General features: G+C 51.9%; 1 protein-coding gene across 3 annotated transcripts in view; it reads right to left on the bottom strand.

The window, feature by feature from the left end:
* Window positions 1–9,520: 9,520 nt before the first annotated feature.
* Window positions 9,521–24,436, bottom strand: part of Jdp2 (Jun dimerization protein 2) — a 41,901-nt gene continuing 26,985 nt past the window's right edge. Inside the window, exons 3-4 of one of the 3 annotated variants that reach the window (XM_057783284.1) lie at window positions 16,663–16,827; window positions 9,521–10,601 (exon numbers count right to left, since the gene is read on the bottom strand). In XM_057783284.1, the coding sequence (XP_057639267.1) occupies window positions 10,416–10,601; window positions 16,663–16,827 (351 nt within the window). In that variant the 3' untranslated portion in view covers window positions 9,521–10,415. The remainder of the gene's footprint in view (window positions 10,602–16,662; window positions 16,828–24,436) is intronic. The other 2 variants (XM_057783285.1, XM_057783286.1) reach the window with 2 other exon arrangements.

The raw sequence follows: 24,436 nt of genomic DNA on the forward strand, positions 1-24,436 counted from the left end.
CTGAAGCTTTTTCCCTTTGAGACAGGGTTTCTCTGTAACTTTGGAGCCTGTCCTGGAACTAGCTCTTGTAGACTAGGCTGGCCTCAAACTCACAGAGATCCACCCGCCTCTGCTTCCCAAGTGCTGGGATTAAAGGCGTGCGCCACCACCGCCCGGCCCCTTTGCCTCTTGTATTTTTTTTTCCTGTGTTTACACTTTAGCTAGTAGATTTCCATATCTCAAAACAAACTAAATGAAGCTTCCAAAAATACAATGCAAATATACAAGTGCAAAATACCTGATTCACAAGGTACCAAGGTTTTCTGGGTCTCCCCATAACCCAGTTTGCACAGGCTTTGAATCCATGGGAAACTCTCAGACAAGATTCACATAGGACAACAAAAGGTATCTGTGGCACAGAGGATGGAATAGGGTTGTGTGCTAACTCCGGAGCTAGGCTGGGTATGGCCCAGCGGGAGTTCATGGCTAGCGAACCCTCTGGCGCCAGGCCGGCATGAATTTCCGCCACAACTGAGTGTCGAAAATGAACATGAGGATTCTGCAGTCCCCAAGCTTCTCCCTCCCAAATGCACACTTGCAGCTTAGGCAAAGGCCAACAGGAAGGGTGTGACTGTAACTCACTACTGAGGCCACTGTGGGGCAGACTAGGGCCAGTCACCATCCAGCTCTGTGACACCATCCACAGCCTTAAGGCTGTGACAACACCATGACCCAAAGCAACCTGGGGAGGAAAGTGTTTATTCAGCTTATGTGCTGTCCATCGGGGAGGGAAGCCAGGGCAGGAAGTCAAACAGGGCAGGAACCCGGAGGCAGGGACTGATGCAGAGACCATGGAGGGGTGCTGCTGACTGGCTTGCTCTCTGTGGCTTGCTTGGCCACCCCAGGACCACCAGACCAGGGGTGGCACCACCCACAGTGATCTGGGCCCTCCCACATCAATCACTGATCAAGAAAATGCGCCATAGGCCTGCCTACAGGTTTTCTCAATTGAGGTTCTCTCTTCCAAAATGAGTTCAGTTGGGTCAACTTGACATAAATCTCACACCCTTTATATTAATGGGCATGACTCATTATTATTATTAATGGATTCAACAGTCCTCAGAAGAGCTGAGAAATCCATTTCCCTGCTGTAGAGTGTCTGGAATGCAGGGATTTCTTCAGCAGAGTGCCTTGCATACTGCATTCTGGGTCTGCGAGCTGACGTCCATCCAGACATGGAGGAGAACTTTGATGCCCACCATGCAACGATGCCCTTTATCATTGGTGGGGGACAATTCTGTATTCTGTCAATTACGTTTTAAATAAATGCTGATTGGCCAGTAGCCAGACAGAAAGTATAGGTGGAGAAATGAGAACAGGAGAAGAAGGAGGATCTCTCCGCAGTCCTGCCCAGACACCGAAGAGGCAGGATATGACCTGCCCCGCTGAAAAAGGTACTGAGCCATGGGGCTAACATAGATAAAAATAATGGGTTAATATAAGTTATAAGAGCTAATATGAAGCCTGAGCTAATGGGCCAATCAGTTTATAACTTATGGAGATCTCTGTGTGATTTTCTTTGGGACCTAACGATTGTGGGAACCGGGCAGGACAGAAACCCTGGCAAGCAGGCTCTCTTGTTACACATCATGTCTCAAACAGGCCTCTCCCATTCTGCAATTCCACAATCACCATCGATGTCAGACAGCTCCAGTCTCAGGGCAGCTTTCCCTATGGTGAACCCAGTACCAAGCTTCTCCAAGATGCTGCTGTCCCTCATCACAATGTGCCTGCTACCTGGAAGGGCGGGGGGGATATCTCTGGGTCCCTAGGGAGCACTGTCAGGTGATGATCTTCCTGATAAATTTTCCAATCCCCACTTAGTGGGAATCTGCTACTGCTGATGTAATACGCCAATCAAACCGAATTAATAAAGCCAGGTTTGATCTGAGCAGAGCACTCCTGGGTGACACTCAGGAGGGTACGAGAGGTGTCACATGGCAAATATGACTACCAGGTCTTAAGTAGCCTATAGGCGTGGTCTTGAGCAGCCTCAAGGAGGCGCTGACTTTTTTGGCTTTGGCAGGCTTTCTCAGGGGCGGAGTTGGAAGACCACAGCGTCAGGGGAGGGGCCAGTGCTAGGAGCACTGAGTGGGGTTTAGAGAGAGCAGCTCCAGGGGAAATGCCACTCAGAGTGCTGAGGGAGGGGTCTGGAATGGGGCTCCGAGCTGGAGATTCCAAACATCCCAGACTTTGGAGTGTATATGGAGGCCGGTAGTGCCTCCACCTAAACCCTTCCCATCTCACAAGTCAACTTCTTGGTGGGCCTTCTGGGCTCTTCCCTACCACCCTGAGGAGACACTGTCCACATGTTTCTACCCCACTTACAGGCCAGCATCTCTGTGTGCTGCTGGCGGCTACACGGGCAGTGGAGCAGATACATCCCAGATGTTGTTGTCAGAGGTGAGGCTCCCACTTTCCCAGACTGCGGCTTAATCCTGCCGAGATGCAACCATTCCTGCATGTCTTCTCCTGGGTCCAGCAGATACTTGTCAGGGTCTGGGCGTCCTCCAATAAGTGAGCAATTACCTTTTGGCCAGGGACTGTGTGTCTGGAGGTGAGTGTGGCCGAGGTGGGCCCGAGGACAAACATCAGGCGGCAGGGCCTGCTTCACTGCAGCCTGTGCAGGTGACCTGATTGCCTCCGCTTCTCCACAATATTCAACAGATTCTGGGGGTTCATAATTCTCAGTCACCCAAATGCCCCCTTTTAGGTGTTAGGGTCTGTTGTCCTAGGATGTTCTCTTTTAGGGCCCTAAATATGATGTCAGACAATTCGTCAAGGGGGCTGGCAAGATGGCTTGGTAGGTGAAGGAGCTTGCTGCCAAGGCTGACCACCTGGATGCGATCCCTGGGCCCACATGGTAGAAGAGAGGACAGATTCCTGCAGGCTGTCCTCTGATTTCCACAAGCATACTGTGACATACAGACAGAGTGACACACACACACACACACACACACACATCTTTTTGTTGTTTGTTTTTTAAGAAAGGAAATTCATTAAGGGCTATTCATTCACAGATAGGCCTGCTGTCTTTACAGTCTGATTCTGGATCCAGTTCTCAGCACAGTGCGCCCTGGTGCTATAGAAACAAGGGTCCCTTCAACAAAACACTACCAAGTGGGTTCTGGTTTTCATAGCCGAGTTTCTAGTCAGCTGACTTCAAAAGCAGTTGGCAAACACCAACCAACAAGTCGAGTCTGTGACTGGCCTCCAGGGCACTCAGGTGGCACACGAGTCCTTCTACCAGTGTCACGTCTCGCTCCACGTAGACCATCTGAGCGTCTGTGGTCCACGGGGGAGCTACTCACTGCACCATCCAGTCCGAGCAGCACTTGGCTTTGCTTGGCTCCTGTGAAGCGCACCTTGAAGCCAAGCCTTATGCTCTGGTGCTTAGTCAGCATGGTGGGAGGCAGTAAGGACTAAGTGGGACCAGGAGAAAGAGAGACAACCAGTCCATGTGTCACAGGACCAAATACCAAATCGCTTCTACAGGCCACCTCCACAACTCTCCCCTCTTTTACACCCTTCCCCAACAGCGGCCCCCCACACACAGCCCCCCTCCACAGCTCCCCTTCTACAGGCCTTCTCTAACCTACTGTTAGACCTCAGGGACCGTGGGAGAGGCCTCAGAACCATGCCTCTGGAGGATGAAAAGAAAGAGTGCTCGCCACATTCTCCTCCCCGCCAGTAACCACAGGAGGCTCTAGAAGCATCAACATCCTGAGTTTCCAGGTCGTGTGTATATAGCACAGATGAATTCCAGGGTAGGAAGTGGGACTGTCAGGCCCTGCACTGTGAGGAGGTGCCATCTGGCTGTGCCTGTGTGGAGATGCTCACACCTGCTCAGAGTAGCTTGTGAGAAAAAGCAGAGTCAGAGGGCTGGAAGCGAACACAGCGGGTATCCAGGACAGCACCCAGTATGTAGTGTCCTTTACAGCAGGGAAGGTATGTGTATCATTTTGCTGTCCTAGCAAGAAATCAGTCTCTCAAAATAGCTAGTGTTTATATATGAATTTCATACATTCCTATAATGTATTTTGATCAAATAAAGCCCTCTACCCCCCTTTGACTTCTCCTGGGTCCACTTCCCACCTGCTCCCAACTCCAAGCTCTTCTATAAAAAATAATCTATTGAGTTCAGTTTGTGCTGCCCACTCATGGCTGTGAAGAAGCCACTGGAGCATGGTCAACCCTCCCAGGGGCCACACTCCTAAAGAAAAATTACTTTCTTCTTTCCAGGCAACTGTCACGGCTCCTCAGATAGAGGAGGGAGTTATCTGAGTCCTTCCCTGCCCCATGCAAGAATATTGAATGGCTTGGCTTTGTGCAGGTCTTGTCCCATGCAGTTTTTAATCTGAAACAGCGCATCCAGCTCAATTAGCCACCCTTTTAACCAGACTTGGGCATTCCTAAATGACCAAGATATGCCAGTATGGTAAAAAAGCTTGTTTCAAAATTTCAGAGAGACTCTCACTATTTTGTATTTATCGTGCCTGTGACTATGCATTTCTGTGACTAGATGGATGTGTCTAGGTGGTCTGTGCATTTATCTCTGTGTCGGGCCAGACTTCTGTGTTTGTTTTGTCTCGCAGATCTGAATGCCAGGCACTAGGAGTAGGAGGGTGGAGGTACATCACACGTCTTGTGGAGCTCACAGGGAATGTAGCCTATCTTGCTGGGTAGCAGGACGGATCTTAGTTAAGGATCTCCAAGTTTTCATTTCCTGGGTCATAGGCAGAATAATGGCCTTGGAACCTGTTGTCATAAGCCGGGGAAACTAACGTTGCACATGAAGGTAAGGTGGGTAATTTTTGTTTGGTTTGGTTTGGTTTTTGGTTTTTTGAGATAGGGTTTCTCTGTGTAGCCCTGGCTGTCCTGGAACTCACTCTTGTAGAACAGGCTGGCCTTGAACTTACAGGGACCTGCGGGCCTCTGCCTCCCAAACGCTGGGATTAAAAGTCTGCACCACCAATGCCCTGCTGAAGATAAGGTTGTTAACCAGTCTTAAAAACAAAGAGATTGTCCTAGATTATCTCGGTGGGTACAATGTTATCACAAGGGTCCTTACAAGGCAGTAGAAGGGGCCCAGGGAGGTGGCTCAGTTTGTGAACTCTTTGCTGTGCAAGCAGGAGGTCCTGGGTTCAATCCTTAGCATCCACATAAAAAGACAGGCACATCTACACACGCCTGTGATCCAGCACTGGGAGGCAGAGACAGGAGAATCCTGGGGGCTGGCAGGCCAGCAACTCCAGCAGAACTGGTGAGATTCAGCCTTGGTGAGAGATCCAGTCTCAAACAGTCAGATGGAGAGAGACATCAGTGTAGACCTCTGGCTTCCTTATGTACACACACATGAACGTGTACACTCACACCAAACAAAGACAGATGTGAAAAGAAAGAGTCACTATTAGGGGCCTTGGGCATGAAAGGACATGTATAGCTATTGTTGTTGGTTTTGGAATGAGAGGGGAAGGACTGTGATTTTGGAAAAGCATGGATTTTCCCCGAGTCTCCAGAAGGGACAGTCCTGTCAATGCCTTAGCGTTAGCCCAGTGAGAAGCATTTCACACTTCTGAAGTCCAGAGCTGTGGGATAATAAAATATGTGTTGCTTGAAGCCATTTCCCCCGGTGTAACGTCACAGCAGCAGCAAGAAGCCGTGCACCGGGACCCACTGAGTTCTGTCTTTCAAAGGCTGCCCCCACCCTCTTCTTTCCCTACCGAAGGGGCAGAGTGGAGTCTTGGCCCAGGGGATGGATTTGCAAAGCCAGCAGGGAAGGAGAGCATCGAGGGGGCAGGAATTCACTTTGCATGCACCTTAGCTGCCCATTCCAGTGCTCAGGCACCGGGAGTTGCTGAGCCAGGGCAGAGGCAACTCTCCAGGGTAACACCCGCAGAGCGTCCTCCCCAGGGCAAGGCCAACTAGACGCAGGCGCTCTGAAGTGCTTCTCTTTCCCTCTAGGCATGCAACTGAACTTGCATAAAGTCAGAGCCAAGTGTTGCAATCCATTGAAATTTCAGAGTGGCTTTTATTTCCTGAGTTTGCTGAGGAAATAATAGGGGGGAAAAACCCAAACCTTCTATTTGAATTGGGATCTGCTCTTTTTACCAGGAAACTTGAACCAGACAAAGGAGGAAAAGGAATATAAACTGTTCCCTTGAGCACCTCTGGCGAGTCTGGAGTTACTGTACATTTGATGGTCATACTTAAAAGCGAAGAAAAGGTCACACGTACAGTTGAAACCCGGTGTCCTACTTACCCTTGGAGAATCCCCCGCTGGTTCCTGCCCACCCCGTGTCAATCCCAGACCCTGGTTTGGGTATTTATAGCATTCTTGCATTTGCTGCTCCGTCCGCTACCATCTCTGTGTGTCCTTAAGAATGTATCCATTTACGTGTTGAGAAACATGCCACACCTTCCATCCTTCTGTATCTGCTCCCCTGCCCCCGAGATTCATCCCAATGGATAGATGGCTAACAATGGGTATAGTAGGGGCTCATTCTAAGGGCTAACACGCTGGCTAACGATGGGCATAGTAGGGGCTCATTCTAAGGGCTAACACACGATTCTGTGAAAGACCATCATTTGTTTGTCTAGCCTGACATTCACGGTGATTAGGTGACTCCTGGTTTTCTTTTAGCACAAGCAGCCTCAGTAGTGATCCTTGGGCGTTTTGGGGAGCCTGTGACAGAGCTTCCCCCAAGTACCAGTCTCAGGTGGGAAACTCCTTTGTTTCCAGGTCACCACACCGCTATAGACGCTGCTCTCCCCAGAGTCCCACCTGCAGAGGATGGAAGCTTCCTTTAGCCATCCTGACGGTCCCATTCTGGTTCCTGCCTCTCTGGTGATGGCAAATGTGTCTCACCTGTCTTTCAGGCTATGACTACACGCAACTCAATTGCTTCATCCTGGACATTCAGGGAGGGAATGATGAACCCAACACAGCTGTAGGAGCCCAGGAGCCTTGGGTCCCAGGCTTCCATCACATCACACTACAAGCCCTGGTCAGAATGCAAACTCTGCAGCCGGCCTTTAGAGACTCAAAGATAGTCAAAGAATTTTGTAATAAATACCAAGTGGCCTCTCCAACAGAGGAGCAGGATACTGCTCATTTGCCTCCATTCTTTCTTTGATCCTGAGAACATCCCCATAAAAAAGATTAGGGTCCTACTGTCCCACGTTACAGATAAGGAAACACAAAGCTCTCCCCTGTAGATGGGCATAAGAGCTGGCGACCCGGTGTGTTCTGTGAACCCATGAGGCTCTGCGCCATCACTTCTGCCTGCTGCCGTGATGCTCTGGCAGCCGAGGTCTCATCGCAGACAAATTAAGCTCAGACCATTTCCTTTCCCAGGAAGGCATAGGCCCAGCTGTTATCCACCAGAGGAGCCGAGAATAGCATCTTGTCACTACCTAACAGGTCTGTGACCTTGGGCGAGGTTCCTCCTCTCTCTGCCTTGTCCTTCTGAGACTGTTGCATGGACCTCCCAGAAAAGCCGTGTGAACCAGCTGAAACACAGTGTGTGACACACAGGAGACACCCTAGAACTGGCTCTGATGGTGAAGCCAAGAGTGTAACTGAAGGAGAAAGCTACCATGGCAAGAACAGGAAGATGTTCACACAACCGGTCTGGATCAGGCGGGCAGTGGTGGAGCATGCTTTAATCCCAGCACTCAGGAGACAGAGGGTGGATCTCTGTGAGTTCGAGGCCAGCCTGGTCTACAAGAGCTAGTTCCAGGACAGTCAGGACTATTATACAGTGAAAGCCTGTCATGAAAAACAAAAACAAACAAACAAAAACCAAAGGGTTGGATCTATGAAAGTCTTGGCATCCCAGCAGGAAACTAAAGCAGCCACGGCCTGGAGTGGACAGCAACCCTGCAGGGGCATCTCCAGGCCTCCTGAAGGGCTCTTACAAATTCTCACTTTCCCTACTCTCCTGGCTGGACAGTGCTAAGAAACCTAGGTGACAGGCTATTACTGTGCACTGCCATGTCAGACAGGGAGCTGGCCAGGTTCTGTCTCCAGGCTGCAGCTCTGGGTAGAGCGACCACACCAGGCAAGTCGGATGGAGGGAACACAAGGGGAAGAAGAGAGGGACCAACTGTTTATTAGTGACCTATTTTCCATTCCCATCCCTCCCAGATGCCTCATTGATGATTGAGAAGCCACTCAAGGTCACTGACACAAAGTTTCAATATCAAGAAGTTCCTCAGCCCCAGAAGAAACACATTTTCAGGAAGGAACAGCGTGGAGCCTGCGCTCATCCAGCTTCTCTCAAGCTGGGGGACTTTAAGCTTGGTGAGCCTCCGGGTAGAGGGGAGCTGACAGCCACCACCTTGTTGGCCTGGCTGAACCCTCACAGACGCAGATAGCACAGTGAGCTGTGCCTTGCACACTGTCACGTGTGGAACAAGTGGCATCTGTTGTATGCGTGGCATTGGGCTGCCCCAACTCTGCGGGACAGGAATTTTGACTGTGGAGATGAGAGACGTATGTGTCTCTAGGTCATGGGCACCTCTGCTGGGAGAGCTGGCTCACTATACCACCATGGGCCAACCTAGAACTCTCCATTGTCTACAGCTCTCTCCCAAATTATATCTATAATCGTGGGCTCCAAACTTCCTGTTCCCAGGGGTGCGGCATTCATCCATAAGGACTATCAGAGACACCCAGTGATGGGAAAGCCATGTGTCTCTGGAGGTGGAGTTCCAATACCAGCTCTGTTTCTTGTGAGCTGAGTGACCCTGGGTAAGTCATGTGTCCTCTCTGAGCCCTAGTTAAGCGCTCTGTCTGAGAGGGGGATCTGCTTTATGCTGTTGTAGGAAGTAAAAGTGACCTCACATTTGTCATGCAGTTAGGACTTCAACAAGTGGTGGCTTCATCTTGTCTCCCTGGGTCTCCAAATCCCCATCTATGAACTGGGGCCAGTGGCTGCCCCTTTGACACAGCTGCCGTGCAGATGAAGAAGAGTGTTGGGTTTGAAGCAAGTAAGCAAGTATAAGATGACCCCAGCGTGGGCTCCATGGAACAAGGCCAAGGTTTGTTTATTCCCCGGCAAAGGTTCCGTTCATTGCAGTGCCTGGCCCACTCAAGGGTGCAGCTTCTGTGGAAGCTGAGGAGAGATGGTTCTGCTGTTCAGAGTACATACTGCTCTTTCAGAGGACCACAAGAGCCTGTTTCTCCAGCTCCAGAGGGATCCAAATCCCCTAACCTCTGCGCATATCAGACAAAGACATACACGCACAATTAAAAATAATAAAAATAAATATTAAAAAGTTTTGGCCTAAATAAATGAAGCGAGTACTCTCAAAACCGGTATGGATGGAGTTCTTTAACCTCTCTAGGCCTTGGCCTCCTCATCTGAGACATGGGCATATTCAGGCTTACCTGGGAGGGCAGCTATGGCAATTACTCCCAACGCTTCCTGCCCTGGGCATACCCTCTCCCTGGGCAGACACCACTCGAGGCAGCTGAGTAATTAGAGCAATGTTTACTGAGCGATACAGGACTGAGTACTAGGAAGGCTTTACAAGGATGGAAACGCACCCCCACCGCCTGGCCACCACCCCTCAACACCCAGAGCCTACAGTACTTAGGAATTACAACGGCTGTACCCGGAGGGTGGATGTCCTTAACGACAGACCATAGCGTATTTGTACTGTGTCAATCGAGTGATTATAGAAATCCATATATATATTGCTCGTATAAAATCTTTTCTTTTTGTAAAAAATATTAAAAAAAAAAGAAAGTATAAAAAAAAGGTGTGCAGTTGGAAGCCCTGCCAGGACAGCCAGTCTGTAAACATTCATCGACTGTGTGCTTTGGGAGGGCGCCCGCGCCTCAGTGCCACAGCAAACTCCAGCAGGGCCACCTGGCTGTGCCACCTGAGCAGGGCCATCACAGCCCCGCAGTGCACCCCTTTCCACCGGGCTTGGGCAGGGCTGGGGAGGTGGATTGCAGTCCATGCTGAGTTCCATCCTTGGCCACACCGTGTTTGGGACGCATGGCTTTTCTTGGCTGCTCGGTAGTCCTTTGGGTGGGGGGTCTCAGCAGAGAGGCCAGAGGAGTGCCTGAGGAGGCTACCTGGCTGGGCATCTCTCTGGCTGAGGTGCCCTTCAAGCTGGGCCTTGGAGTGGGACAGCCCCTACCTGCGGGTCAACTTTGGTCTCGACGCTTGGTCCCTCTGGTTTCTTCAGTCCGCTCTTGCTCTCGCGTGGCTGGGCTGAGTTTCAGAAAGGAGCCGGCTGGAGGCCAGTTATGCCAAGCCTCATGGTAGAGTTTGTCATGCGCCCAGGGGGAGACCTCCATCACCTCTTCTCCTTCTGCCGTCCCCCCTCCCCATCCTCTGATGCCTCCTCCAAGCCTTCAGTCACTTCTTGTCCAGCTGCTCCAGCAGCGGATTGCCTTCGGACTCGGGTGTCCTGACGCTGTCTGTGCGCACGATGCAGGTGGGGCGGTGGCGGTTGAGCATCAGGATAAGCTGTTGCCGCTCCAGCTTCAGCTCCTCTATCTGGGTCTTCAGCTCGGCGTTCATGAGCTCCAGCCGCTCTGACTCCTGTGCAGACAGAGACACACCGTCAGCCGCCCCTGCCAGCCTGCTCCCTAGGAGTACCCAGACACTCTGGCCTGGCCGGCACCTGTCCTGCTGGCATGGTTTTCCACCTGCCAGTCCCACAGAAGCATCTGGGGGTAAATGACCTTTTACGGGCAGTGCCCTGTCGCGCGGTAATGACCTCTGCCACAGCAGGATGGGTCCAGACATGTGGGGAATAGTCCAACTCAGAGCCCTTCTCGCTCCCTTCCCTCTAGCTGCTCCAGCCTCATGGCCCCCTTGCTGTTGACTAGAAAACATACCCAAATGCTCCCTGCAACAAGATCTTTGCACCAAAAAAAGGTGTGTGCGGGGGAGGGAGGCCAGGTAACGCTAGAGCAGGTCCGTGAAGGGTAGTCCAAGGTAGCCCACGGGTGGCAGCACAAAGCCAAGAAGAGCTTTGCTACGTGGCAGCATATGTCTGATGGGATGGATAAACCCAGTGTGGGCAGTTCCTCCTCCAACATGGGCCTCCTGGCCATTAGCTTGCAATTACTTAAAACTTTCCCCTCTTCCCTCAGGATCCCCCAGAATCTAGGAGTCTCACCCACAGAGAGACAATCGACAAACAACCTGCTGGACCCCAAACGAGGTTTCAAACTGGTCTCAGATGAGACTTCCTACACACTCCCAGCCCTGAGGAGAGGAAGGGGTGCTGAGGGTGTGATGGAGTGTGGGTGTGGGCTTGTGTGTTCAGAGTGGGGAGAGGTGACAAGCATGCCTGGTCTAGGCCTGGGGCTTACACAGAAGGACCATTGCACAGTAGGACCATTGCACAGTAGGACCATACACAGTAGGACCAAAAGCAGCAATGGGCCTTCCTGCTTTTCAGTTACAGCAAGTTCTCCTCACGTGTGAACGAAGGAACCCCAGGTCAGCGAGCTCTCTGTGGAAACGACCTTGTCCCCAGGTGTGGAGAAGGGTTTGGCTCTTAACTGGCAGGCAGGGGATGGAGAATAAAGATCTGTGGTTGTGACACACAACGCAGCCCTCACAAGGACATTCCGGCTCAAAACGCCAATGGTGCAGATGCTGAGTGGCCTGTGATAGTCACAGAGCAAACTGTGTGGCCAGTGCTTCTGCCCAGTGGGGTGCAGTTGGGGCAGCCTCCCTCTGAGACTCTGGGCCTTCCGTGGAGTCCCCACACCTCCAGTGAGGGGGGCATCTTCCTCACACTGCCAGGTCGGGATTGTTCCTCATGCGCATCTCTGAGGTGGCTGCAGGGGCTCCCAGAGAGCTCAGAATAGCTGAGGAAGGCAGGCTTTAGGATCACACCCACAAAGCAACAGTTTCAAAAAGGAGAAAAGAAATGCTAAGGGGGAGCTCCCCCCAAAAATAAAAAGTGTCTATGGTGGCTTTTATTGGGACAGGCTAAGACAAGACTGGAATGTAGGCCTGGTCCACACTTCTCAGAACTCTGAGAGATGGCTAGTGTTTCCGCCATCCCCCCCACCTCCTCCAACCCAAGCTGCTAACACAATCTTCAGATTGTCCTCAGCCGTTGTATTGAGAAGCCTCCGGGCCATCTATCTACCTCTGAGGATGTGCCTAGGCCTGCCCTGGCGATAAACACTTTGGGGAATCCAAAGCCTATGAACTGCTCCTCCTATGGTTCCTGAGGGGTGTTCACTCAGTACATAGCAAGGCCCCCCAAAGTGACCAGCCGTTCTGAGTGCAGGAGACCAAGAGGCATTGCTAACAGCAGGGTGAAGAGCTGCCTTCAGATAGTTGAGGGGGCAGGGAAGGGCATCTGGGTAAGAACCCTGAGGCAAGAGGAGTGACAGGGGCAAGCTGCCACATGGGAAGAGATAACCAGGGACCACTGCACTCAGCTCTCTAGGATACAGTCGGGTGCACAGTGGAGAAGGCAGAGAAGACAGAGCCAGAGGGCAGCTATGCAAACCCTGTAGGCTTAGACTCAGTCTTAAGCAAGTTATCTTGTCTGTCTGAGAGGTGATGATCCCCAGGATTAGAAGAGTTCCCACAGAGAAAGCACTGTGGAAACCAAAGGGCTCGAGGGGCGTCAGGGAGCCTCCCTTGAACCTCTGGGCAGGAAGATTAAGATGCTTCAGGGTCAGCTCAGCAAGTCTTGAGGACCATCTGGGTTTGGATAACAGAGGGGACAGGGCAGAGGGGAACAGTCACATGGACACTAGAACGGAGCCTGAGAGGGGAGCTGGGCTGGAGGGTGCCAAATGGGGCCTGGAAGGAGTTTGGCCTTGGTTACAGTGGAGTTTGGCCTTGATTACAGTGTGCCTGAAGTTCACGCTGGACATGGCTAACTCAATAGAGCGCCATAAGCTTGAATTGCAAGCCCTCAGAAGTTGGAGGCAGGAAGTTAGGAGTTCAGGGCCAGTCTTGGATACTCAGCTTGAAGCCAGCTGGGTCTATATGAGACTCTGTCCTTGTGTTCCAAACCCAAAACAGATAAACAAACAAACAAACAAAAACCTAATGGAAGAATAAGACATAGCACTCAACACCACATAGCTCTACTGTCTCCGAACGAGCAGTGGAGATTCAATCCCTGCTGTGGACATATGTGTCACAAAAACAGGTAAGGTTTAGGGCAACTTGTCCTGGCTGTCACAGCATCACTAACCTCTTCTTTTTTGTTTTGGTTTTGAGACAGGGTTTCTCTGTATAGCCCTGGCTGTCCTGGAGCTCGCTTTATAGACCAGACTGGCCTTGAACTCAAGAGATCCGCTTGCCTCTGCCTTCCGAGTGCTGGGAGTAAAGGCATATGCCATCACATCCAGCCCTGACTTTATATTTTAAAATGTCCTAAGGGACATAAAAGCGAGTTTCACCAACTTTTCTAAGGGCTGGGAAGCAGCTTGTGTCTGGGCTAAATGTTTGCTATCTACTGTGAAGAGCTCTCCCCATGGGAGACCACCCACTCATCCCTCAGAAACCTGCCAGCAGAGGGGGCCCTTCTCATCCTTCAGGGTCAATGTGACCACCAGGAGGAAAGCACCTAGCGAGAGCACAAAGTATCTTGGGAATATAAAATGGTCTCCTTGCCTCCAGGGCCGGAGGACCTTGTGCTGGCTATAGCGGCTCAGCAGCAGCCAGCATCATAGCAGAGAGACACCTTAGGCTGCAGACGGAGGCTTTGGGGTAGGCCCAGGGTCTGTGGGGTGTGAACTGACCTCCAAAGGTGTGTGCCCGCCCAAATTCAGGCCTTGGCTGATCTAAAGAGGCGAACTCTCTCAGAGGTCAGGGTAGGGGTGAGGGTTAAAAGCTACGTTCTGCGAGCCACTCGGGTCTGCAGGCATGGCCAGCATAGTGGTCGCATCGAGACTTCTCCTCCAAGGCCTCAGATGGCGAGGAAGAGGGACTGGGCTGGAGCCCACGTGAGCCCACATGGTGTTGCTCTCCAGATCTAAGCTCACAGTTTCCTCCATCATGGCAGCCACATCTCTTCCTGGGACAACACAATAGTACTTCATCTGCCCAACCCAGCGGACTCCTCTGATGGGCTGGCGCCTTTCTCCTCCTGCATCCTGTCGTGGTTCCCCATAACCACAGATAGTGTTGTGTAATGGGGACACTCATGAGAGGGGAGGAAGGTGTCTTAATAATGGGGGCAGGACAAGAGGGATACACCGGTCTATTTCAGACGAGCCAGTATGTAGGATAGCTTTAAAAGTGAGGCTTTGGGTCTGCCTGTCCCTGTATCCTTCCAGGTGGGAAGCTAACCTCCAGCTGCACTGATAACGTTCTTTTTAATTCTCTGAACACACCCTTAAACAGCAGCACCTGCTTTCGTATGTGCTGCTTCGGATGCCCCCTTCAAACCCACATTCTTCATTCTTATTTCCTTCCCCAATTTTTTTTGTTTTGTTTTGTTTTTGTTTCTCGAGATGGGATTTCTCTGTGTAATAGTCCTAGCTGTCCTGGAACTAGCTCTTGTAGACCAGGCTAGTCTTCAAGTCACAGAGATCCGCCTGCCTCTGCCTCCCGAGTGCTGGGATTAAAGGCGTGCGCCACCACCGCCCGGCCTTGCCTTCCCCTATTTTGTCTCACCAATGGAATAGCTTTCTCAGTCCATTCTCAGCACTGGAAGTCCCCACAGCACTCTGGGCTCCTGAAACAACATTCCTCACTAGCTACCGCCCCTCATTTGCCATCTGCTATCCACTGAGAACCGGACCCATGGACCCATGGTACAGGGGCCCTTGGTTATCACCTGCTAGACAGAAAGATAGATGAGTCTCTGTCCTCCACCTGCTAGTGGTGTGGCCTTGGGCAAACAACTTGATCTCTCTGAACTACAGACCAATTTCTAGAGTGGAAATAATTAATGTTACCTTATGGAAAATGTTGTGACCATGTGAAATGCCTGGCGCACAGTAGGTGCTTGACAAGTTCACCTGGCACCGACTATCTAGGCACACAGTAGGTGCTTAGCAAGTGTTTGTAGGCTGAAAAGACATCCACCTGGCGCTGGCTAGCTAGTGTGCTGCTGTGTCACTGACAGTCTCCGGTGTGACACATCTTGCCCACTATCTGAAAAGCTCCAAGAAGCTGGGGTCGCATGGGCAGCTTCTCCTAAGAAGCCTGGCTGCAACTCCTGGCTCTGTCCATCAGTACTCAATAGATGGGCACAAAACACACAGAACCGCCTCCTCTTTAAGGCCTGTACCTTTAAACCCACTGAACGATACCCTCACTTTAAGACCTCCCAGCACGCCTGGCGGTGGTGGCGCACGCCTTTAATCCCAGCACTCGGGAGGCAGAGACAGGCGGATCTCTGGGAGTTCGAGGCCAGCCTGGTCTACAAGAGCTGGTTCTGGGACAGGCACCAAAGCTACAAAGAAACCCTGTCTCGAAAAACCAAAAAAAAAAAAAAAGACCTCCCAGCAGTAGGCAATTCAGTCATGTTGATTGGCACTGCCCTGCCCAGGGTGCCCACAGCTAGGGAGAGGTCTATACATGGCCCACACTGTTCACACCTGGGACCCCAGAAGAGCTCTCTGCAAGACTGAGACGGGACCACAAACCCCAGTGTTGGAGAACATCAGTCCGATCCAGCCTTATCTCTCCATAGCAAGAAGGACAATGTCCACTCTAGCTCTGCCCCCTAACAGCATGCCTCGCACACCCCTGGAGAACCAGAACCAGAGGTTTGGAGGCTAGTAGCGGGTTTTGGCATCAGTCCAACCCTTCAGTGGCTGAGAGACCTGGGTGGGTCCCCACCTTCATTGTGCCTTCCTCTCCTGCAGAAAGCGAACCACGAAGCTCCCTATCTTCATGGCTACTCTGCCAACAAAATGAGATCACAGTGCCTGGCTTTGTGAACGTTCACGACTACAGCTCATCGTTATGGTGACTCGGAGAAGAAAAATGCCTGCCGGTTAAGTTAGCATATAGCATTGCTATAACTGTTCAGTAGCAAACCAGTAATGGGGGTGGAGCATGGCTGACCGCCGGGGGACTGCCTGGAGACTGCCTATCCAGCTTTCCACTCTCTTCAGGGCCACCATTTTTGGAGACAAAGACAGCAGGGGCTGAGACGCAGGACCCAGGGGAAGAAAGAGCAAGCACCCTGCTCGGTATATCACAAGTAAAAAGGCAGCTGATAGCGGGAGGCAAAGGCAGCCTGACCTCCACATTCAGACCAGACCTCTGGTCCCTGGAGGCAGCAATAGAGTTCAGAGTTCATCTTCAGTGGGACTAAGTGCTGGACAGTGGGGATGCACGGTAGATGAGACGTTACAATAAATGGAGTTTTTCCTAGTAGCCAGCCCAGGAGCTAAGTCCACTGCCCACAGACATGGCATTGCCCCAACATCCTACTTCATTAGCATGTACCCTAACGCCATGGTAGCCACGGGGGCCAAAATGGATACTGCCAGGTTTGGGCAACTGGGTCAATCAGTACCCAGGATCTAAGCTCCGTGGGGGGGGGGGGGGCATGGATCTTTCTACCTTCTCTGTGTTGCCGTGTCTGATGATGCACCCGACTACCGAGTGCATTGGCCCCTGCAAGGTGCCTCCCCTCCACCGCCACCCCGCTCACCCTTTGCAGAAACTCCGTGCGTTCCTTCTTCTTGTTCCGGCATCTGGCCGCGGCCACTTTGTTCTTCTCTCGGCGCCTTTTCCTTCGCTCTTCTTCCTCATCTAGCTGTGAGGGCACAGAGCCACGGATTAGACACCACGGGTGGTCCTGGGCACAGCTTCCCACCTGACACATGGACAGACAGGGGGACAGATCCCCCGTTTGCACCCACATCTCAGCAAACACCTCTGTCTCCTAGTCAGAGGACGATACTTCTCGGAGCAGGTGGGTAGCCTGGGGAGGAGCCAGTGTCCCCCACCCCAAGGGCAGGGCTGCCTGGCTTAGCCAGAGTTTCTGAGGCAGGCAGCTCCCCGCAAGGGAGTGGGGCAACCCGTTCTGCCTGGCACAAGCCCTCTGGGTGTGATTTTTTTCCAGGCCAGCAGCTCCCAGGCACTTCCTTTAAAAACACCTTGGGCAGAGACCAGGTTCCCATTCTGTACCCACCCCTCCCAGACGATCTTCACCCCACCTCTTCGGCTGGGATTTCAAACTCTCACCACCCATTTCTGCCAATGTGGCTCCTTTTCTTGGTCCCCCAAACTTTTGCTCTATTTCCCCAGGCTGTCACTGTGACTCTGTCTCCTCACCTGACTGGAATTCTCTTCCTCTTTTTTATAGTCCTCTCCTAAGACTCCAGCTGGGAGACAGCTGGGAGGTACCAGGACACATCCTAGAGTCCCCTGAGATTACAAGCTAGTCTGTCTCCCTGGAAGGAATTCAGGAGCATAAAGGAAGGCCCCTAACTCAGGAGCAGCAAAAGCTCACCCCTTACCCTCCCTGCCTGGCAGTTGCTAAGGTTTGGCTGTCAGTATGAACAGGAGCTACTTCTTGTCTAATTTGGCAAATGCTCCCAACACAACCACCTTACCCCCAAGATCAAGTGACTGCTACTGTCCCGATTTGCAGACAGTAAGTTTGAGACTTAAAAGGCCACTTTATCAAAGGCCACAGCAGAGCCAGATCTTGAACTTTTGGATGGATTTCACCAGTTTCAACCTTTAAAAAAGAAAGAAGAATAAGAAGAAGGAAGAGGAGGAGGAGGAGAAGGAAGAAGAAGAAGAAGAAGAAGAAGAAGAAGAAGAAGAAGAAGAAGAAGAAGAAGAAGAAGAAGAAGAAGAAGAAGAAGAAGAAGAACTACCACCAGAGGCTTCTGTAGCCAAGGTTGTTCTCCAGCTCACTATGTAGCCAAAAATGACCTTGAATTTATAATCGGCCTGAGTGCTAAGATTATAGCTGTAGGCCATCACAAATCAATTTATTAGATACTAGGGATTGCGTGCTAGGCAAACACTCTGTCAATCAAGCCACATTCCTTCGGGGGTATTCTGTTGGGGTGCCTTGTGCTGTCCTTGCCAATCAGGGAGATCTGGAGGCCTCAGAGGGCCAGCTGGACTGGCGACAGCTCCAAGTCAGAGGCCACAAGCTGTGGTGTTGCTCTGGGCTTGCCAATTCTGTCACTTCTTGAGTGGGATAAGGTTAGGGGGTGACTCTGGCAGTGCACAGCCTGTGACAAGGCCTCAGACCAAAGGGGCATCAGCCAGGAAAATAAGTGCCCTCTCTGCATGTCCTTCTGGCACAGTTAAGAGCATGAGGAGAGGACCCAGGCCAACACTCTGGCCCAGGAAACAGACCCTGGCAGGGTGGCTTACTTCCTCCTTCATCACCACTTTAAGGCTCCTCTCTAAGCCATACTGCCCCCCCCAGGAGGCTGCTGGAGCGGTTCCCTCATGGATGCCACCACACCCGACACCTCCCAGGCCCATGGCCTCCTTTGAAACTGAACCAGAAGTGACAGCTCCTCTGGCTGACCTGTGTCTAAGGTACAGAAACCTGGCTCAAATTGATTCCGTCCAACCTCAGCCTCACCCCAGAGCGGGCGGAGGTAACTGTGACATCAGGCAAAGGGAAGGAACCGGAGGAAGTGGCTGGCAGCGCAATCTCCCCTCTGCCAAGAGGTTTTGCCCACAAACTGCCATGGTGATGGGTGCAGCCTGCTCCTGCCGGACTCCAGGACTTCAAGCCTTCCCCTAAGCAGCCCAAGGAGACGTAGTCCCATCCCCGGAACCTGGATTCCCACCCCCGATCCCTGCACGAGGCCTTGGACCAGAGTTGGGAGCGGCATTTTCAGGGGTTGTGGCTGCAGGTTTAACAGGTCACCTGGGTCAGTTTGACCCCAGAGCAGTGGACCATTCTGTCCACCCTCTGAGCCAATCAATCCCTCCTGTCAATCCTTTTGACTCTGGAGGCCACACCCTCCTCCAGCCGGTCAGACCATCTACCCTAACTAAGGGGACTTTCCTTTCCTACTTGGTAAACTCCTTTTCATCCTTCAAGAGAAAATGTAACCTCCTTTAGGAAGGCCCCTTAGATGCCCCTCATAGAACCCCTGTGCCACTACAGGATTCCATTCCACCCCAGTGAAGATGACCGTTTGCCATCCCTTCTTTTCTGGAGAATGGGTACCTAAGCAGGTACTCAGTCAGTGACGATGGGCTCAGCTGAGTGAACAGAATACAGAGTGTAGAGAATGGACAGATTCTATCTATAGACTTCGATGGTTGAGTTGACATCCATGGGATGCCTCTGCCTGTCTGCACGGGGTTGGGAGTGTTGGTACCTGTCTCCTCCAGAAGCACAGTGGCGGGAAGCAAGATCTAGATGACCGGGACGAATCTGTAGAAGTCCTATGTAGTCCTGGCATGGATCAGGGTGTGAATTTAGGTCTAGAGCCCCCATTCTGCAGCTCCGACTGCATACACCCCAGGCTGCCTCTCCACCCACCCTGAGCCACCTTTCCCACTTACCACATCTTCCCCATTAGAATGCGGATACATTCCTCCACTCCCCAACTGCTGCTTTGGAGCTGCCTAGGGGTGATATGGCTAGCAAGGCCCTTCCAGAAACAGGGCAGGGGCTCACGGGGCCTCTGCCTTCTCCATCCCCACAGTCACTGGGCTCCTCAACTGTCTGTGGCCCTCACTAGACAGAGACTACTCTCCCTCCCCTTCCTCAGTCTCGAAGCTGGACCTCCCTCTCCCTGATGCCTCCTGAGTTCCTCAAAGCATCTGACAGAATGTCCTCACCACACACAGTGCAGCCATCTAAAACCAGAACCCCAAATTGGGAAGGGGGTGTGTGGGGCAGAGCTCTTACAGCTGGAAGAACCTGGGTGTCGGAGGTAGCTTATAGCAAAAGGCATCTAGAGAATGGTGCAATGGAGTTGGGAGCTGGGGAGTCCACCCTTTCCAGCCATCACCCTGAGCTCTGTCTGTGGTCCGCCCCCTAATTCCCAGAAGCCCCAAAGGCAAAGAAGTCTGCAACATCAGTCAGAGTTGTTTCTGCACTGTTCTCTGCATTGAAGGGAAAGATGCTTCCAGGGACCAGCGACCTGAAAGGTCCCTCCTCACCCCATTCCATCTCTATTCTCAAGTCCCTGCCGAGGGACAGGGAAGCCGCAGATGCTGACCACAGCTGATGCATGGGACAAGGTAAGGATGGATGGCTGTCAGGAGCTGAGCTGTGCTGTGATTTGAAGATTCTGAAGGCTGCACACAGAGATGCACAGAGTCACCAACCCTCAGCTTTGCCGGAGGCAGGGAGGTCAGGCAGTTGAAGTATACAGGAATAAAGAGAAATCTGAGGGAAACGCTCAGCTCCAGGAGGGAGTCACGGGGACAAAGGGAAGGTGTGGGCCATGATGGGTGAGCAAAATACCCAAGGCACACACTGGGTCCCCTCACCCTGAAGCCCCTGAAGTACAAGCTATACAAGGGAGAGGTATATCCTTCAATGTCTTATCTAGGCCCCGAGAGACGATTTCAGGAAGAAACAGATACATGCAGAAGGAAGAGACAAACATGGGTGAAGAGAGGTGGGGCTTGTGGAGATAAATGAGAGACACAGATAGACAGACAGACAGACAGACAATGGCAAACAGCAGTACACAGGCAGAAAAAAAGAGCCATCTTGGTCTTCTTGATCCTACCCAGTAGGGGCTGACTATGTGGCTTGTCTTTGGGGTTCATGATGGACCCATGGATCTTGAGACTTTTTCCTTTGACGTGGAGTGAGCCTGAGGTTTCTACCGCTTGCTACCGAAAGACACTTGGGACATTAGGTTCCCCCTCCCATCATCAGGGGCGCCTGGTGATACGGGAAGAGCAGGAGGTAGTCCCAGTGATCTTAGGAAGAACTACCCAGTAGTAAAGTCTAGAACCAGCCACGGCAGAGTGCAGAGCACGGATGCAGAGGGACCTTAGACAGCAACTATGAAAACAAGCAAATGGTGCCAGTACTGGGAAGACTGACGTCTAAAATCCTCCCCCCTAGCTCCTACTATACCATTGTGCTAAATGGACACGGTATTAAACTGACTCCGAAGTGCATCTCTCAGCCCTCATCAGAGAAGCTTCTACGTGTAGTAGACAATGATTACCAGAGACCTACAACTGATCAACACGCCGAGAATGAGCGAGCCTGGAGCCCTTGGTCCTAAATGGGACAGCTACTTTCTCCCTCCCCTCCCAAAGCACAGAGAGCACTTCAGTAGAGGGACTGCAGCGTGTGTGAGCGCCAGAGGCGGCGGATGACTACAGCTGTTTTCAGGACACGTGTGGGCAGCTGTACATAGGAACTCAGAGCAGGCATGACAGCATGCACAAAACCTCAGCAAGCTCAAGACAGACAAGATCCCAGCATGGAGAAGGGAAGTGGAAATGAAGGTCTACCCCAGGGGCTCAGAAAGGAGAGGCAGCCTTCTTCGAGGATGCAGCCCTTGAGAGTCCACCCTTACTTCAGTAGATAACCCTACGCCCGCACACATTCTGGCGGCCCTTGGGTCACTCAGTTGGTAAACAAGAAACACATGAAGCTGGGAGAAGATCGTTGTGGGGAGGTGAGAGGGGAACTGAGCGGAGGGAATGAGGGTTAGCGTGATCAAAACTCCCTGCATGCATGTATGAAATACTACCCTCTCCCCAAACATTTAAAAATGCTCCAATAATTAGCTAAAGAATATTCCCTCTCCCTGCTGGTGCCTCCCGTTGACCAAGCTCAAAGCAAGGGATGCTGGGTAATGGTACTTTGCTACGAGAGGCTACAAGAGGCACACAGCAGGCAAGATACACATGGATCTGCCGGATGAGGGAAAATATCCCAAACACGGCTTTCTGTAGCCCCATAAAAGCCCACTTGCCAGAGCTGTCCCAGTCGAATGGTCAGGCAGGACACAATGACAGGGATTGGGGTCACCCCCACAGTTAGCTTTTCTGGGCAATTGCCATCAGGCACTGTGGGGTTCTAGCACCCTGAGACTCAGTGAAGGTCTAGGGCCAATTGTCTGCTTAGCAGCTTCCTTCCTGAACCCCACCCCAGACCTTCGGGACTGGAATTTGTCTGTAATCTGACTCCCAGGGGACTTGTGTGCCCTGGAGTTTGCTCAGGAGGGCATCATGAGCCCTTAGCTGTTCTCTCTACAAACGTATTTCTCCTGCGGTTGTGTTCTTTCTGTAAATACCACCATCTACCTGATGGTTCCACCAGAAACAAGCCTGAAACCACCTGAATCCAACAACCCCCCCTCACAATAGCCCATTTCACACCCTGCAAGGATCCCACTTGCAAGTCAACCAGATTGCATCATCATCAAATTCATGCTGCTGAGCCCTGTGACAGGCAATGGCCCCCAGGGGCTCTCCTGGCTAAAATGTCAGTCATCTCCTGTTTTCAATCCTCCACAGCCTCCATCGATTCCAGCACAAACCCTCGTAGATTGGGCAGGGCCCAGTGGGAGAAGATCCAGCCCTGACTGCTTCTTCTACAGCCTGGCTTTTCGTTACCCTCAACTCCAGCTACAGGGCCTCCTGTGTCATCATCAGGTCAAGCCCTTCCCCATCCCTGGGCTCTACCCAGGCCGTCCCCTCTCCTGGGACTCCTTGTTCTAGATTCCACGGCCACCTCAATGGAAGGTGCCTTTCTTTTCCTCATCCTCCCCCACCCCACCTATTTCTTTCTAGGGGCTTTTCATGAACTGCATTTACCTTTTCCAGGTAGACATCTGCCTGCTGCCTTTCAGTTCCCCCTGAGGTTATTAACCTATTTATACCTCGTCTGTCTACATCAATACCTTAGCCTGTTTCTACTGCTGTTACCCAGCCACTAGAGCTGAGTATGGCATGGCGGGGGGAGGGCCTTCAACGGCTATCTATTAATTAAATCAAGAATATTTACTTTTCTATCTTGTTAGGCATCTAATACAGACTTCTCTTGGCTCCCCACCCCCTTTTACAGATAAGGCCCAGGACCAGTAACAGCTCAAGTTCTAATCCAGGTCTTTCAGCCCCAGGACCCAAGCACTCCTGCCTTTGTGAAAGGTCACGTGGTCTACATGTATTCCACATGCATCTAACACCCCCCCACCCCTGTGCCCCCCCCCCAAGCCTCTTCATCTAAGCCCTCCATGGGAACACATATCCACCACAGAACTTCTGGTCCAGATAGCAAGGTTCATTTTGCCTTTTTCCTCTTTGGGTCTTTTTAAATTGAAAAAATATTGACTACACAATGAACAGTAACAAGCAGTGGCTACCGAGCTAATGGAGGGACCTCTTCTGTTCTTCTCAGCTTAGTCTTCACCTTGGGTCACGTTCCTCAGGACACGGAACTTTGCCTCTGCAGCTGCAGGAGTTCACGCGAGACTGATATGTGACACCTGACATTTCAAACGTAGTTTCAAAATTATGTCTCCTGAAGGCTGGGGATATGACTCAGTTGACAGTGTTTGTCTACTGTGCGGAAGGCCCTGGACCCCACTGTCAGCCCCGCCTAAACTGGGCGTGGTGGCGTGCACCTGTGAGGTGGAGGCAGGAGGATCAGAAGTTCTAAGTCAACACTGGCTACATTATCTAGGTCAAGGCCAGCTTGGGCTACACAAAACTCTGTCTCCAGAGGAAAAAAGAATTCTTTTGTGAGACCACCAAGTGAGAACAAGAAAGAAAAATGGCATGTTTAACCTAAGGTATAGGAAATACAGAAACTCTGTCATGAGGTCACAGGGACAAAGCAATAAAGGAAGACAGCACAAGCGGGCAGGTAGACGGCGAAAAGCAGAAACCAATGGTATTGTTAGAGAGGAACCAAAGCGTGCACAGAGAGAGCCAGGCGTGGGTGTGGGTGATGGCATAGTCTGTACTGTTCTCCATGGTCTGGGTCCTAAGCCACTCTGTAAGGCTGTGGGCCCTTCTCTGAGTCCCCAGTCCTCAGTTCACACGGATGGCACAGGGTGGGTTCTGCAGGACACAGCCACAGCACAGAGCCTGGCACACAGGAATGGCTCTGCAAATGTCCTTCTCTGCACACAGCAAAGCAACCAGCACTCCAATTGCCCAGAGGCACAGTCAGCCTCCCTCCTTGGCATGGAGAGGGTAGAGAGCCGGAAAAGGTGAAGCAGCCTTACAGCATCCAGTCGCAGCTCTGGGCTTAAAGCCGCTATCCAGGCCCACAAGGGCCCCCGCAATGATGTGAAGAAGCCACATTTCAACTCCAGGGACCCATGAGCACCCTGGGAAGTAAACACCCAAATGCCAAACATACCAGACATTCCCCCACATAAACAGGCTGTGATGAGCCAGGGGTTCCCTTGCCCCCCCCCCATCAACAAAGTAGGGCAATTCAGAGGTGAAATCGTGGCCACCGCCACTCCTGCAGGGATGAGGAAACCCCAGGCTCTGTCCCCCTG

Source organism: Chionomys nivalis, chromosome 10 (assembly GCF_950005125.1).
Source record: "Chionomys nivalis chromosome 10, mChiNiv1.1, whole genome shotgun sequence".
Lineage (NCBI taxonomy): Eukaryota > Metazoa > Chordata > Mammalia > Rodentia > Cricetidae > Chionomys > Chionomys nivalis.